The sequence below is a fragment of the Juglans regia genome, chromosome 4 (assembly GCF_001411555.2).
Source record: "Juglans regia cultivar Chandler chromosome 4, Walnut 2.0, whole genome shotgun sequence".
Lineage (NCBI taxonomy): Eukaryota > Viridiplantae > Streptophyta > Magnoliopsida > Fagales > Juglandaceae > Juglans > Juglans regia.
Genome location: NC_049904.1, coordinates 23137676 through 23154149, shown reverse-complemented (window position 1 = coordinate 23154149; position 16474 = coordinate 23137676). Strand labels below are relative to the sequence as shown.

Genomic DNA, 16474 nt, shown 5'->3' with positions numbered 1-16474 from the left:
ACTCAAACTTCCCCTAACCTATCTCATATCCCCTCCCTCCCCCTCCATCATTTTCATCCGAAAATAACATTTATTCAAGACTTTGGCATCCACCCTTCAAAAAATAGCACTCTTGTTTTTTTTTTCAAGACAAGGTAATACTCGGCACCAAAAGAAAAGAAAAACAGATGATGCAGCAATGCATCTATTATCCAAAGAACTTCAAAGTAGATAATATATATATATATATATATACAGATATTGTTAATACGATACACAGATAGCTAAGCTATACGGACCAATGGCTTCGTCCCCTCTTCCAGCCCCAAAGTATATTAAGGCATAAACTCCAAAAGTACCTTTAAGTGATCAAGTTTCCTTGTATTGCATGGGAACAGAGCACAACCCTTCCAGCAGGCATCATTATAATCCCTGAACCTAATATCGATAAAGCAAAACCACTTTCAGGAAATGCTAACATCAATACAACAAAAGCACTGTCAAGAAATGCCTTAAGATAAGCAGCATATCAAAAGATAACTACATCAAGATCAATATCAAAAGAAAACGCTAGAAGTGAAAAGTAATGAATAAACTTAAACACTATCCATACCCAAAAAGAGTTTCCTCAACATACAACACCATGCTACATTTTGAAGTTTCAATTTTTCCTCTGTAGTAGTCATAATCTCATATACTGAGCATCTCATTTGGTGACATGGACACAATATGGACTACTTTTGGGTTCAACGTGATGCTAGTATAAATAACAACTATGCTATCTTGGCCATTGTCACATTCCATATGTGAGATGAAATTAAGTTGGTGTTCAAATTAGTGTGATCAATCATAATAAGAAGCTTCACTGACAAAATCGTCTCAAACAGCAGGTTCTTTAAAATTCACAGTGGGTCATAATAAGGTAAATGTTCAAGCTAACGAGATATGCTAACCATGTATTGCCTACTTCTATTGGCAAGGACACCCCATAGCAAATACCATACATGCATATAGCCAAACATAAAAGAATGCAAACCTTTTACCTCTTAAGCTGTGGTACCACTACCCTTATATATGTCTATGGTTGTGTTTGCTAATATACATATGACCAACATTAAGACATGCTTCTTCATATCTATGCATATAGGTGTATGTAACCAAAATGATGTAGCACAAAATCGAATATAGAGATACCAACAAAAGGCACATTTGCATCAATGGGTTGATCAAAAAATATATTTTTTAAAGCCACCACTCACCCTCCCCTAAACCAAAACAAACACAAAAAAAAGAACCAACATAGTTTGCAGATAACTAAAGGTAATAGTTAATGTCAGTTCAGCCCAAGAATGTTGTAGGACTGGAGTGCTCTAAATTTACCTAAGAATTGTAATGTTTAGCTTAAACATAATAGAGAAAACTAGAAATGCATGTTAATTCAAAACTGTAAATAATTGTGTTTGAAATACATATATGGACCCACTCACTCAAGCGAGATCAAGCCAAAAACCGTCAACTCCTTGCCAAGGCCTCATTCACCCTCGGGATTAGTCGGAACTTTGTTCCTATCCTAGATACCCAGTGCCAATAAAGAAAGCTGAAAGCCATCAATTTACATTTTCTAAGAAGTACAAATATTCTTGGCACATGATTTGCTACACCATTAGGAAGAGTTTTTTTACAGCTTTGTAATGTTGAAAAATCATCAAGTGTCCCTATGGGAAACTGTGTTATTGACCACCTATTGACACAATCATTTTTTGCTATGTAAAAAGGGTAGAAAGGGCCATCGGATGTTGCTTCCCTGCCTGGGCATGACATAGTACCCACCTTAACTATTGGGAAACCAAACATGAGGCGCCCAGATGGTGATATCTAGAATGCCTCTAAATAAGTACTTTCAAACTCCCAATCAAATTCTGGTGGGTTGGGATTTCTGGACTTGGAGGCATTTAACTTGGCACTTCTAGCCAAGCAAGGCGTGTAATTTTAAGGCTTGTCAGAGTTTGTAAGGATATGACTTTCATTGTATCTACTTCTTACTACTGAATGAAACTCTACACAAATAGGCCTAAAGAAAAGCTCCTATTAGTACTTATAAGAAATTGTTTGTTGAACTCTCCAGACAAGTAGAAAACAAGAACTAGACAAAGGAAGAGGTTCAATAAATTTAATTACTCCCATGCTAGTGAGTCTGCAACTAATTTTAATATAAATCTAACCATCGATGCTGAGTAAAAGCAAGGGGAAGATTTGCTTCCGTATAACGCCTTCAACAATTCACCAGTTATGGATATCATTATGTGGATCTAATAATACTTATTCTTTATTTAATAGTGTTTGAAATATTTATAAAGACAGGAATAGATGTCGTAGCATTCACTTTAATAGCATATATATTGAAACAAGCGGAACAAAGAAAAAGTTATATAAACCTGGTTGTATTGCCCCTCAAAATTATTCCCGACGTCTCGGTCCCCGATTTCTTTGAGTTGGTCTATGCTGGATTTTTCTTCCAAGATACAGTTTGGGAAAGATCTTAGAAAGAATGCCATCAACTTGTTCGAAATACCATATCCTCCACCTCTCCCAAAACATAAGAGGCCCAATGAAAATTCCAAAGCCGAAAACGTATCCCAATTCAATACTTAGATAGTTCCAATTAATCACAGTCCTAAACTCGGATGGAGTTTCTCCAAATGTTGGAGGTGGAGATAGTGGCTCTTCTTCTATGCATTTTTCTTTCAAAGGCAAACCACATAATCCTTGATTCCCTTCATAGGAAGTTTCTGGAAATGTAGAAAATTGCTTGATCAGTGGAATCCTTCCAAACAGTCGGTTGAATGAAAGGTTGAGCACTGACAAAAAAATAAGACCATCTGCGAGTTGCAAAGGGATCTCCCCTGTAAGCTCATTTCTTGACAGGTCTAGTGACTCAAGATGACTCAACTTTCCCAAAGATGATGGGATTCGGCCAGTGAAGACATTATTTGACAAGTTGAGACCATATAACAATTTGAGTGCTCCTAATTCTTCAGGAATAGGCCCAACGAGACTGTTGCATGAAAAGTCAATATATTTGAGGATTGTTAGGATTTTCACCAACTCTAGCTCAAGATTCTTACTGACAATCGTTAAAGTATCTAGGTAATAATAATATGGACCTAAACCATAAAAGTCAAACTGGAGATGATTCAGCTCTGTCTGATCCTCATCGTCACCAGCTATCATTGTCTTCCATGCAGCGAAGGAACTTTTTGATAGTTTTCCACTGAATTTGTTGAAAGCTAGATCTAGAATTTGAAGGTCCGGCCAAGTGGCATTCAGCCCCGGGCAGCCAATCGACCCATAAAACTTGTTTGATCGCAAAACAAGGATACGCAAACTGAAACTATTCTTCAAATAACAAGGGAAGGTGTCTTCGATGTGGTTGTTTCCAATATGCAAGACTTTCAACTTTGTGCAATTGGCTAGAGATTTTGGCAACTCTCCTTCTAGTTGGTTTTCATCAAGGGCAAGAGTTTGTAAATGACAATTGCTCGGAAATGCATCAGAAATTGTGCCAATGAGGTTGTTTCTCCCCAGATTTAACACTCCTAGCATCTCACTCATCTCAATCAAGCACCGGGGAACTATCCCATTGAAGGAATTGTTTGACAAATCTAAAACTTGAAGATATGTAGCATTGCATATTGAAACATGAATACTCCCATTGAATTTGTTGCTTGAAAGGGAGAAGAAACTAGTCGTAATTGGCAAGTTCTCAATGCTTTTTTGTATGGAAGAGTTGAAATTATTCCTTGACAAATCCAAGTACACAACATTGAGGAGAAAAACCGGGAATTGGCCATGGAGATGGTTGGAACGAAGGTCTAGCATATTTAAAGTTGGACAACTGAGGAATGGTCCTTCTAGAGATACTAGGTAGTTAAAAGAGAGATTCAAGCGAGCTAGATTAGGAAGTTTCCAGATCCAACTGGGTATCTCTCCGTGAATCAGATTATGTGAAAGGTCTAGTTCTAATAATAAAGATTGGCTCCTCAAGAAATCAGGAAATGTCTTCAAAATGTTAAAAGAAAGTTTCAATGTGCTGATTTGAGGAAATAGGGATACCGAAGAATTAATTCCATTGTGTTCAATCAACAAGTTATTGAATGAAAGATCAAGATTTGAAAGGTTTTTCAATTGTTGGATGGAATCAAGCTGCATTGACCCATTAAAGTTGTTAGAAGAAAGGTCGAGGACCTTAAGGCCTCAGAGTTCAAAAACAGACATCGGTACTGGCCCTTCCAAGTTGTTGTTGGACAAATCAAGGATGTATAGTGGGTGAGAAGAAACATTGGAGAACTCATCAAGTTGGCCAGAAAATCGGTTGTTGGAAAGTCGTAATTCCAGCAATAACGGAAGAGAAAATAGAGAAATCGGAAGACCACCTTCAAGCGAATTGTATCCCAAGTCAAGGATTTCCAAATTCCGAAGTTCTTTCCATTGAGTGGAAGTAATCTTACCTGTTAAATCATTACGGGTAAGGTAAATTTCTGTCAATCTCTTGGCCATACTGAATGATGGAATTGGTCCTGTGAAATTGTTGTATGACATATCCAAATATACCAACTGTGTGAGGGTTGCCATTGACTTTGGGATTGATCCATTAAAATTGCAACTATACAAATCAACTATGGCCAACATTTTTAGGTTACCAATAGAATCCGACAATGTCCCTGAAAAAAAAGTTCCCCCTAGTTCTAGGGTTCGAAGATTTCCATTCCAAGGAAATTCTGATAAAGAACCTTGTAGCATACTATTACCTGATAATTCAATCCTTTGCAGCGTCGGAATTTGGAAGATCTTTTCTGGAAATTTCCCATTCAATTTGCTTGAGGTGAAACTCAAGGATGTCAAGTTTTTGAAGTCTGCAAAAAATTCCGGAACTGGAACAAAAAACTGGTTATCAGCACTCTTAGATGTGGCAGTTCAACATCTTGACATGCTCAACACTCTTAGATTCTACAGGGATGGATCAAAAGGCCCAGAAAGATAACATCTTGACATGCTCAACACTCTTAGATGTGGCAGTGAAGATGATAAGGCTCGACACCACTCATACCCTTTAGCTGAGATATTTACACCATCAAGATGAAGTTCCCTAAGCCCCGAAAGATTCTGAACTAACGTAGATAGATTTGGCTTCTCAGGCATAAGCAAATAAGTGCTCCGGTAAGAATGGATGGATAAATCAAGAGTAGCCAACCTTTTGAGGTGTGAAATCTCAAGTGGAATCTGCCCAGCAAAGCCTGCAGTTGACAGATTCAAGTAAGTCAAATTGCTGAGCTTCGTAAACTGGGATGGAATCTGGGAAGAATCAAACTCGTTATAGGCCAAGTTTAGCTTCTGGAGATGGTGAAGATTGAAAAGGCTGCTGGAGTTGTCAAGCACACCAGAGATGGATTCATTACTGAGGTCGAGACCAATAACACGACCCTCGTTGCAGGTTACGCCTTCCCACGAACAGCAATTGGCACTATCATTCCAATGTACCAGTTTTGCCGACAAGGCATCGTTGAACACAAGCTTGTTCTTCAACTGAAGCAACGAGGATTACTCATCACCAAGACAATGGCCTGACACCTCTAACGTACAGACTTTGAGGAAAAGTGAGCATAGGGGTATCAAGGAAAGGCATGAAATCAAGGTTAGAATTTTCATTGTAGGCTGATCGTGAAGAACTAAAGATAAGTTGAGGAACACAATCTTTTTGGCCGATTTTGAGTTTGGGCAACCTTAAAAATTTCGATGATAATGTAGCTGCTGATTTTTCCGAATCATTGACCGTAAACCGGAATGTACGACTAAATAATATTGAATGACCCAATCCAAGCGGTCCCATCCAATTCATTGTCAAACCATAGCATATCTTTGTTTTAATGATGTCTTGTTCGAAGGTGATGGTTATGCTAATGCCTCTCTGATAAGGTCAATGGCGATGGGAATCTTGCTATGTACTGTTTAGTATAGCAAAAGTCTGCTACTTTAATTGCAAAATGCGCAACAACTTAATGAGTCCAAGATATATTTTCTTGGGCTTCATAAATGCAACCAAATGTCCTGGGAAAAGGGAAAAAAAAAAAAAAGAAAAAAAAGTGCAAATTAAAGACTCGTTGCATTATACTGAAACATGACAGAAATCCAGAATGATGTACATTGTCCTTCATGCTGAAGAATTTAAAGAAAGCATGTCAATTTTAATCTAAAATGAAGTACCCTGAGTCTACTGAATGAAACCAGCCAACTTGTTACCTAATTACCTCTTCCAATGGTTAGCAACAGTTAATGCAAGCCAAAGCATAAAACATACGTGTTAAAATTCACAGAACACAACTTCCATCTTTCACATTAGCTAGATTAACAATCCCACCAGTTTCTTCATGACTATGAACATACAGTTGCAATTACTTGTCACCACTAGACAACATTTTAGCAGCTAGAATGCTCCTATTGTCTTGCCTAGAGATGTAGTCTAGATAACATTTTAGCTTTAAACTGCCTTCCGTTCTCGGATGACCTCTTCACCTACCGATTTCACATTGCTGTCAGGTTCCATTTTTGTCTTGTGCTCCTGTTCTGCTGCACGCTTTAAATTCTATATCCAGCAGTCCATATCCTGCAACCTATCTTGAACAGTGCATGCACTGGTTGAGGATGTTACATGAATCGTTACAATTTTTTTGAACTCACGAAAAATATAATAAATAATTTAATTTTTTCAAATCTCAAAACAAAAATTATATTAAAAAACTACATTCTAACAATATTTTTTATTCATTTTTTAACTTTCATCTCATATATATAACCAAACGAGTAAATTTTTGCATATCCCATGCAGAACCTTTGTATGAGTCCCTGTTTGCCAATCATTTTCCTGAAATAATTCCACCTCATTTAATTGCCTTTCTTAAGAATTCAATGCTACTTTCGTACCACTTATTAACCTAGTGAATTTTGAAGTATTGGAGCCCACAGAAAACAGTTTTTCTACTGACCGTTCGCGTATAACATCACCAGAAGCAGCTTTGCTTGCAGAGCTCCTTATGGAATTGCCAAGGCTCTGAGAACTCCCATTTTATGCAAAAACCATCATCAGCAATCACATGTCCCTTTAATTGATGTAAAGGAATATGGAAAAGAGTTTTCCTGCAAAAAGTACCACTGGGTATAAAGACTGTTTCTTGGAGACCAGATTACTTATCTGCTCAAGTTTGGACCAGCTATCACTTAATGCCTCAGTATCTACATTTGAGGAACCTTAAAATTATCTACACCTTTTTTTTTTTTTAAGAGGATGGAACCCCAATTTTATTGATTGCCCTCACTTTTGGCGGAGGAAAACTGTGGTTACAGTCACGACACCTGGGAGGTACAAAAACCTAAATCTAGAAAAAGAGCACCCAGGCATCAAAACCAGTGTAACTATATAGAGTACAAGTCTTAAGAAATATATATAACCTACTTCTGAGAAAGTCAAAAAGGGGAACCTGCAAAAAGCCAAGTATACAAGAACAAAGATACACAAATACCAAGATAGTAAAATTAGACAAGCAAATAACACAAAACAAACCTGGCAAGAGGCTTATGATATCCTCAGGTAGGGCATACCCAATTTGTCCATGCGGAGAAGACCCCTCAACAGGCTAGGCAGCATATGAATATCAGACCAATCAGAGTTCAAACCTTCAGCTCCACACTTAGCTAGAAAGTCAGCCACAACATTGCCTTCACGAAAAATGTGAGTTACTGTATACTCTAGGCTATTAAGATGTTCTTGTAAATCCTCCCAAAAGTCTTCTAAATACCAAATGGGGCACTTATTCTTAACAATCCAATTGACCACCAGTTGAGAGTCAGTCTCTATTTGAACACGATAAAATCCAAGCGCGTGACATCTGCGAACACCTTCCAATAAGCTGCTGAATTCTGCAAAATTATTAGTACCTAAACCCAAGGGAACAGAGTAAGCCAGAAGTAATCTCCCATCCTCATCCCGAATAACACCCCCAACGCCAGAGGTTCCAGGGTTCCCGAAACTACTACCATCGGTATTGAGTTTTACCCAGCCCTGAGGGGGTTGGTGCCATTTTACCACCCGGACCCTCTTGGGCTTAGGGAACAAGACTGGAATATCCAGTCTATGCAAAATATCCATGTCCTGGGTGGAAAGAGAACTCACTTCATGATCTGGTCCATGATGCACCGGAGCCAAAGTTTAATAGCGTGCCAAACCGACTCTTTTGAGTGAGCCTTATCTTCATACCGGGCTTTACAACGCCTCTCCCAAAGTTTCCAGGAAATAATGGAGGGCAGAAGGCCAAAGATGGTTCTAACCTTTGAAGACTTACCTGCACGACGAAACCAAAAATTAGTTTGATCCTTCCAAGTGCAGAAATGGGCCATATGAACCCCTAGATGAGTGGCCGCTAGACGCCAAATGTGTCTAGCAAAATCCCCCGTGCAGAGCACATGGTTCAAGTCCTCAGTATGACCCTTTTGACAGAAATTACATTTAGAGGCCATTGAAACACCCACCATACTAATATTCTCGTCAACACTGAGGCAATTATTAGTAGCCTTCCACATCATGATAGAAATCTTCTTGGGAAGATTAGTATGCCATATCCACTGAGCCCAGGGTAAAGGGGGTGCCCGAACCCTTATACAGTCCCAGGCACTCTTAGTAGTAAAATTGCCCTCCTTATCCTTCAGCCAAACAAGCAAATCTTCACCCTCCTTCTGTCTAGCCAAAAACTCATACAGTTCATTGGCTTTCTGATGGCCCACTAATCTGTTCAGAAGAGAAATATCCAACCCATTCTCAATGCGGCACTCATTTATTTTAATCAAAGGGTGCTCAGTCACAGGAAATTGAGCATAGAGAGGACCTTCGTTGTCCCAATTGTCATACCAGAAGGAGATATTACCTTCCTTCACAATCCATTTGGAGCTATTCATCACCTCCGGAATACTACAGACAATAGATTTCCAAAAGCGGGTCCCTTTAGTAGGCTCTAGGAGGGATAAGTGATTTCCTTTAACATATTTACCTCCAAAAAATTTCGCCTAAAGAGAGTTGCCCTTAATAAGATTCCAGGCAAGTTTCATGTGTAAGGCTCTCTGAACATCCCCAAAGTCCCTAATACCCAAACCACCTTCGTCCGTAGGCGTACATATGTGCTTCCAAGAAATCCATTTCCTCCTACTCTTGCCTCCTGATTCACCCCAAAAGAAAGAGCTTATAAGTTTATTCAGGCTACGTATCACCACTTTGGGGACATCTAAAATAGCCAGCAGGTGGGTGGCCATGATAGATAAAACATGACGCAACATAATAGTTCTACCACCAGCAGAGAGAATCTTCATCTTCCATCCTGCAATCTTCTTGTTCACTTTGCCCAGTAAATCACCAAAATCGCAAGCCTTTAGCCTACCATCCACAATAGGCACCCCCAGGTACTTAAAAGGAAACGAACCCTCGGTAAACCCAGTAGAGCAGAGAAGAGCATGTTTCCTAGAGACTGAAATTTTCTTAGAGAAAAAAATAGCACTCTTCTCTTTACTGAGCACTTGACCAGTCGACTCCTCATATTTGTTCAAAACTTCCATCAAAGCTCTCATACTTCTTTTACCACCATTTGCAAAGATAACTATATCATCTGCATACATAAGGTGAGAGATAATCGGGGTCCCTCTAGCTTGAACAAATTGACCAATTTTACCTGTCTCAAATGAATTCTTAAGGAGACGAGAGAACACCTCTTGCATTATAATGAAAAGGTAAGGCGATAAGGGGTCACCTTGCCTTAGGCCTCGCTTTCCTTTAAAGAAACCCATGGGGGTCCCATTCATCATGACTGAGTACTACGGCGAGGATATACAAGAGTTAATCAGGTCACAAACATTAGGAGAGAACCCAAAACTAAACAGAACATGTAATAAAAAATTCCAATCTACTCGATCATAAGCCTTAGACATGTCAAGCTTAACTAGAACATTACCCCCAATGGATTTCCTATGAATAGAGTGGACCATTTCCTGAGTTAAACTGATATTCTCAAAAATACTGCAGCCTGGAATAAAAGCCTCTTGCTCCTTCGATATCATTCTAGGGAGCAAACTAGTCATACGAGCCACAATGATTTTTGAGCAAATCTTGTAGACCACGGAGCAAAGGCTAATAGGCCGAAATTTATCAAAGCTAGAGGGATTATCCACCTTCGGAATTAGCACTATATAAGATGCAGTGAAATTTTTTGGGAGCATATGGCTATGGAAAAATTCAACAATGGCTGAAAGTAGATCATCTTTAACCAAGTCCCAACAAACTCTGAAAAAACCTGATCCAAAACCATCTGGCCCTGGGCTACTATCAATGGGAATAGAGAATAGAGCATCCTTTACTTCCTCTATGGAAGGATCTGTACCAATAGTCAAGTTATCCTCATTAGTAATAATGGGAGAGATCAAGTCACTCAAATTCGGAAGAGCACGAGAACTACTCTGACCCAGAAATTCCTGAAAATGATCAACAGCAGCTTTATGAATGTCAAGAGGGTACTGTAAAACCCTACCATCTGACATACTCATCTCCTGAACTCTTTTATGAAGTTTGGCTTTTAAGTAAGCATGAAAGAATTTAGAGTTCTGGTCCCCATCTTTCAGCCAGCTTTTCTTGGCCATATGAGCAAGCCTAGTGTCCTCTCTACCCAACCATGTTGAAAGTTCCAGCTTAGATGCTAATAGGTCAGAGTCATCCTTGGCATTAAAGGAGACTTGAAGGCGGCTTTCCAGATTATCAATACGAGCCTCTAGACCCTTGATTATGATGTTAGTCCTACCAAAGACACTCTTATTCCACTCTTTTAAAGCCACCTTAACCCTTTGTAATTTAGAGGAAAGGTTGATTAATCCATGCCCTAGGCCCTCACGTTTCCACACTCCATCCACAAAACTATAGAAATCCAAATGATCAGTCCACATATATTGAAAGCGGAAAGGATTAGGACCATACCTGAATAAGTTCTCCCCCATCTGAATAACCAACAGGGAGTGATCCGAAGTAGAGCGCCAAAACCTGGTAAGACACATTAGAAAAAGAATTAAGAAAAATAGTATCAATAAAATATCTGTCTAACCTGGCCCAGCTGCGCGCTTGTCCCCCTTGACCATTGCACCAGATCATATTCGGGCCTTTGGAACACATCTCTAAAAGACCACAGGTTTGAATGCACTGGTTGAATTCTTCCATGGCTACAAAAGGACGAGGACGCCCACCTCTTCTTTCTAAATCATCCTTAATGATATTAAAGTCCCCACAGAGAACCCAAGGAATTCTGGCAGTCCCCATATTCTCCAAATCCGCCCAAAGCTCTCTTATATCATTTCGGTTGCACTTTGCATATATAATAGATAGTAGAAACATATGACCATTCTCCTCTACTTTCACAGTAATAAACTGATTAGACCCCACCACCCACTGTATCGAAACCAGTGAATTCCACATCAACCAAATTTTACCACCATGCACCTCATTTGTGACAAAACAATTGCAACTAAATCTTCCGAAGAATGACGGGATTCTATCCTCTAACAAAAAGGGCTCAGCTAAAGCTATGATATTAGGGCTAAATTGCTTAATAATTTTCCTCAACCTCCTATAAGAATTGCCTATTCCCCTAATATTCCAAAAACTAATAGGACTGATCATAATTTAAATTTGGAAGGACGAATTACCACCCTGGTAGAGCCCCTTTTCTGGCCTGTTTTTCTGGGGTTGTTGGAGCCCTCAGAATCTGTGCAGTATTCCTTGCGCATATCATCCTTGATTTTGTCTCTCTCACTCTCGTGATCAGAATGGGAAAATAGTATCTCATCCGTTCTTTCCTCTTCATATGCAAGCATAAACGTCTCATTAACACTGACTGCTAAGGATCTTGCCTTTTTCTTCTTCGATTTCCTCTTTAGGCTTATCAGATGACTCTCCCATTCTTCGCCCGACTCAGTTACTTTGCTCACAACTAGATTAATGGCTTCTGTGCTAACCTCTTGTGGGTCTGGTAGGGGATAGGTAGATTTAACAATTTGCAGGCTCTCTTGCTCAGTTAAAACTTGCCGTATGTCCTCAACAACTTGCTCTTCTATTGATTGCTTGGAGGGGGTAGGAAACTTCTCTGGTAGATCATCATTCAGCTGGACCACAATACTGGTGTTGTCCTGACCTTGATCTGTAGCTACAATGTGCCTTGTTGTTCCACTAAGCTCCTGGTTATTAACTCTATTCGCCCCTTTAAGCTCTCTATGTTCTTCTTCTTCTTCTACTTCATGCAGGTCATGTGTGGCATGCTGCAATTTTTCTTGTTCGCCTCCCTTCTCCTGAAAAACTAGTTGTCCCCCTGTTCCCTTGTCTGTATTATTTTCATTTTTCGAAGACCCTCCTGCTTCATTCTCATCCATCTGATTTTTCTCAGCTTCTAATTCTGTCTTGGATTCTACTGAAGATCCTTTCTTGACCCAAACTTGGTTCCCAGTCCCTTTCCTGGTATGGTCTTTACCATTACGGCATGTTTTAGAATGCCGCCTAAAACTGGTGTGAGGAGAGAGAAACGCTCTGTACAACAAAAAGACCGTTGAGGAGAGAGGAACCGTTGAGGAGAGAGAAACCCGATCGCCGCCCCTGTCCGGCGAGTGGCACCTCACCGCCGACACAGAACAACTCGCCCGGCTCAGGCGACCCCGCCAAGGGTCTTCCGACGCGTTGATCAGCCCCCCTCAGCCCAATCACAGATCCCCTCACCGATCTCTGTCCGGCGCGTGGCTGCGCACCGCCGACACAGATCGACGCGCCGGGCTCAGGCGACCCCGCTGAGGGTCCTGAGCCAAGGGTCCTCCGGCACGCTGATCGGCCTCAAGCCTCACTCCGGGCTATGGCCAGCGACTGGTCAGCAAGTTGATTCACTGCTCGAGCTGGGAGCTGCTCGTGGGAGGGGCTACATGGCGGATGTTGAGCCACTGGTGGCAGGTCGCCGCACCTTTGCTGATGTCTTCACAGCACCTCAACCATTGCCTGAAGTGGAGGTTGTGCTTAGGCCACCGAAGATAATAGAAGGGGAAATATGCTTTATTTTCTCTGCAGAGGAAACAGAGGCCACTGCAAGGCCATTTCGATTTTCCATTGTTCTGAAGTTCCTCCGTCAGAGACCCTCACTTGACTCTATAAGGTCTTTTATCTGCAGTCGATGGGGTTTATCCTACTGTCCTGTAGTCTCGGCGATGCAAAATTCAAGAAATGTGTTCATCAGGATGTCGAAAGAAGAGGATTTTAACAAAGCTCTGTCTAGAGAGTCCTGTGAGATCAATGGCGTCTGCTATAGGCCTTTTGCATGGTCTCCAGTTTACACCGAGGAATATGAGTCACCATGTGTGCCTGTGTGGGTTTTCTTGCCTGGACTCCCCCCTCATTTTTACCATGCTTCGGTATTGAAAATGATAACGGCGCCGATTGGAAAGTTCATTCGGAGAGACAATCCGACCACATGCGCTACAAGAACTGATGGAGCAAGGATTTGTTTAGAGGTCGATACCTCTCGAGATCCGATTACTCACTTCTGGCTTGGATGTCCAGGACTGCCTCACAGTAGGAGACAAGAAGTGGTCTATGAAACATTACCTGCTTACTGCTGCAATTGCAGGCACCTTAAACTAGCCAAACTGGTGTGTTTCCGAACCACATATAAGATAGCCAAGGAGACTCTTAATGATCTCGCCAATCTTTAAACAGTATTGCTGATTCAATGGGTATGATATGATATGCATAGACATGCTCTACTGCAAATCATTTCAAATATTATAAAGCCCCTCAAAAAAATTCCACAGAAGTGCGTCCTAAAAATACAAGACCAGAACTACCAATTATCCCCGCAAGAACAAAGACCATCCCTGAAGTGATGGAAGCGGATAGAATCTCTTACAACGATCTCCCGCCCAACAATCTTAGCTATGAGCTTAATGGCAGAATGGCAGTCACCACACACACGAAGATTCTTCATTACTATTATTGTACTCCCCTCTACAGTATGAATCAACCCAAATCCAATGGCTAGCCTTTCGCAATGATAAGACAGCATCTCTTCCTTTTGTTCAACCTCAACATCATGCAAAGCAAACTGTTGATCAGGAACATAACCAAATTCCTTCATCTTTCCTCCCAACCAGTTAAGCTTTTCATATATTTTTTTGCTGAGTGGGTGCGACCTATCTCCAGAAAGAAATTTATGCCTCAGTCCCTTAAGAATAACCCAACTGGATCCTGGTTCTTTTATGATCCCACTATGTTTCATCTTCCCCCGTATCCTGGAGACATCACCCCATCTATTTGCAGATGCATATAAATTAGATAATAACACATATGCTACACTACAATTTGGTTCTAAATCAAAAAGGCATTTTGCAGCTCTTTCAGCCACATTCAAGTTAGAATGTATCCTACAAGCACTAAGCAAAGCTAGCCATACCATGGAATTCGCCTTCATAGGCATGCGTCTTATTAACTCCTCTGCTTCTTCCAACTCACCACATCGACCTAGGACATCAACCATACATGCATAGTGTTCAAGCTTCATCTCAATATGTTTAACTTCACTGAAATATTTGAAAACACATCTCCCTTTCTGTAACATCCTGGAATGGCTACATGCAGAAAGCAAACCTGTGAATGTGATTTCATCCGGGTCCACCCCCATACGTATCATTTGGCTAAAGAGAGTCAGAGCCCAGAAGCCACACCCATGTTGTGCACAACCAACAATAATTGAGTTCCATGAGACAGTATTCTTGTTACGAATTCTTTTGAATACAGCTAAGCCATCATTTATATTTCCACATTTAGTATACATGACAATGTTAGAATTACCCACGAAGACATCAGTCTCTAAACCGAGCTTAACAGCTACTGCATGGACCTCTTTGCCCCTATCAAGAGCCTCTAATCCACAACAAGAATTCAAAGCACTGGTGAAAGAAGATTGATTAGGAAGGACACCCATCTTTATCATGTCCCCAAAAACCGTCAATGCATCCTGATACTTACCATTTGAACCATATCCGGTTACAAGAGCTGTCCATACTACTACATTTTTATGCGTTACCTCATCGAAAGCCTTACCAGCATTCTCCGTTTGCTTGCAATTTGCATAAAATGTTATAAGTGAAGCAGATATAAATTCATCAAAGCAGTACCCTAACTTAATATTATGTCCATGAATCTGAACACCTAGATGTAGAGCTAGTATATTTGCACAAGCTGATAACACACAAACCAACGTGGTCACAGTGGGCTCAACACCAGAACCTACCATCTGCCTAAAAAGACACAAAGCTTCAATGCCCTTCCCATTCTGATCAAGCCCACTAATCATCGAAGTCCATGATATCACATTACGAAAAGGCATCTTGTCAAACAATCTCGTCGCATCGTCAAGTCTACCACTACCACAATACCCATAAAGCATTGAATTCCACGCTGCCACATCCCTCACCGGCATCTCCCAAAAAAAGCACTCAGCCATCTCAACTCTCCCGAACTGACAGAACCCATTCACCATTGTGGTCCAAGAAACGACATTCCTTTCAGGCATTTCACCAAAAAGCTTCACGGCGATACTCAAATCCCCACAATCCAAACACCCTTTAACTATCGAATTCCAACAAACAATGTCTTTATCCGGGATTTCGTAAAACAGCTTCAAGGCATCGCGGAGTCTATCATTTCTGGCATAACCGTTGATGAGTCACATCGAGAATGGGGATGTTATCGAGGAGCGCTCGAGCTGCGTCTAATCTGTGTTTCTTTAGGTGACTAGACATCAATGATTTGTGAGAGGGAGTGCTTGAGTTGGAGTAATCGACCATGCCCAGAAAGCATCCGGAGAAATTAGAACGTGAAGCAGAGGACGAAAAGGAAGCGAGGGGAAATACAAAATTACGAAAAGTAGGGCGAATCATTAGCATCGTATTCGCTTGTGTAAAGGTCAGATCTGGTAGATCATTGTAATAAAGCGGCGGGAAGTGTTGTCTCCAACCGCATGTAAAAAAAAAAATTATAACGAGAATACTTATATTGTTAGGAGGGAGATGGGGTAAAAAAAAAAAAAAATCAATAAACCATAGGTTTGAGCACATATTCTTAGCTTAGCTAAGAGAGGACCACGTAAAGTGGTTTGAAATTTTTTAAACCACTACTAGTAAAAAGACACTACAATTAGCAAGGGGGCCTATTTTCATCCCTGCTACCTGTGAGCGGCCTCGTCCAACTAGATTGACAGGCAGATTAGCCAACAGGCCGTCCAACCACCCAAGATAGAGACCCAAAGAGTGTCTAAAAGCAAGACAGAGATGGAGGAATTCGGTTTGGTTAGGCGCATTTTGGAAATTTGAGGCCAATAAATCCGTC

The 16474-nt window shown here is 40.7% G+C and overlaps 2 protein-coding genes across 2 annotated transcripts; both read right to left on the bottom strand.

Annotated features, from left to right (window-relative positions):
* Positions 1-4233: 4233 nt before the first annotated feature.
* LOC109016140 (pollen receptor-like kinase 1) lies at positions 4234-4611 on the bottom strand. The gene has a single exon (XM_018998592.1). It carries the CDS (start codon positions 4609-4611, stop codon positions 4234-4236), a length of 378 nt encoding a protein of 125 aa, XP_018854137.1.
* Positions 4612-13928: 9317 nt separating this feature from the next.
* LOC109021365 (pentatricopeptide repeat-containing protein At5g46460, mitochondrial-like) lies at positions 13929-16032 on the bottom strand. The gene is given in 2 exon segments (XM_019003983.2): positions 13929-15825; positions 15827-16032. Coding segments are annotated over 2 exon segments (2103 nt in total).
* Positions 16033-16474: the final 442 nt, after the last annotated feature.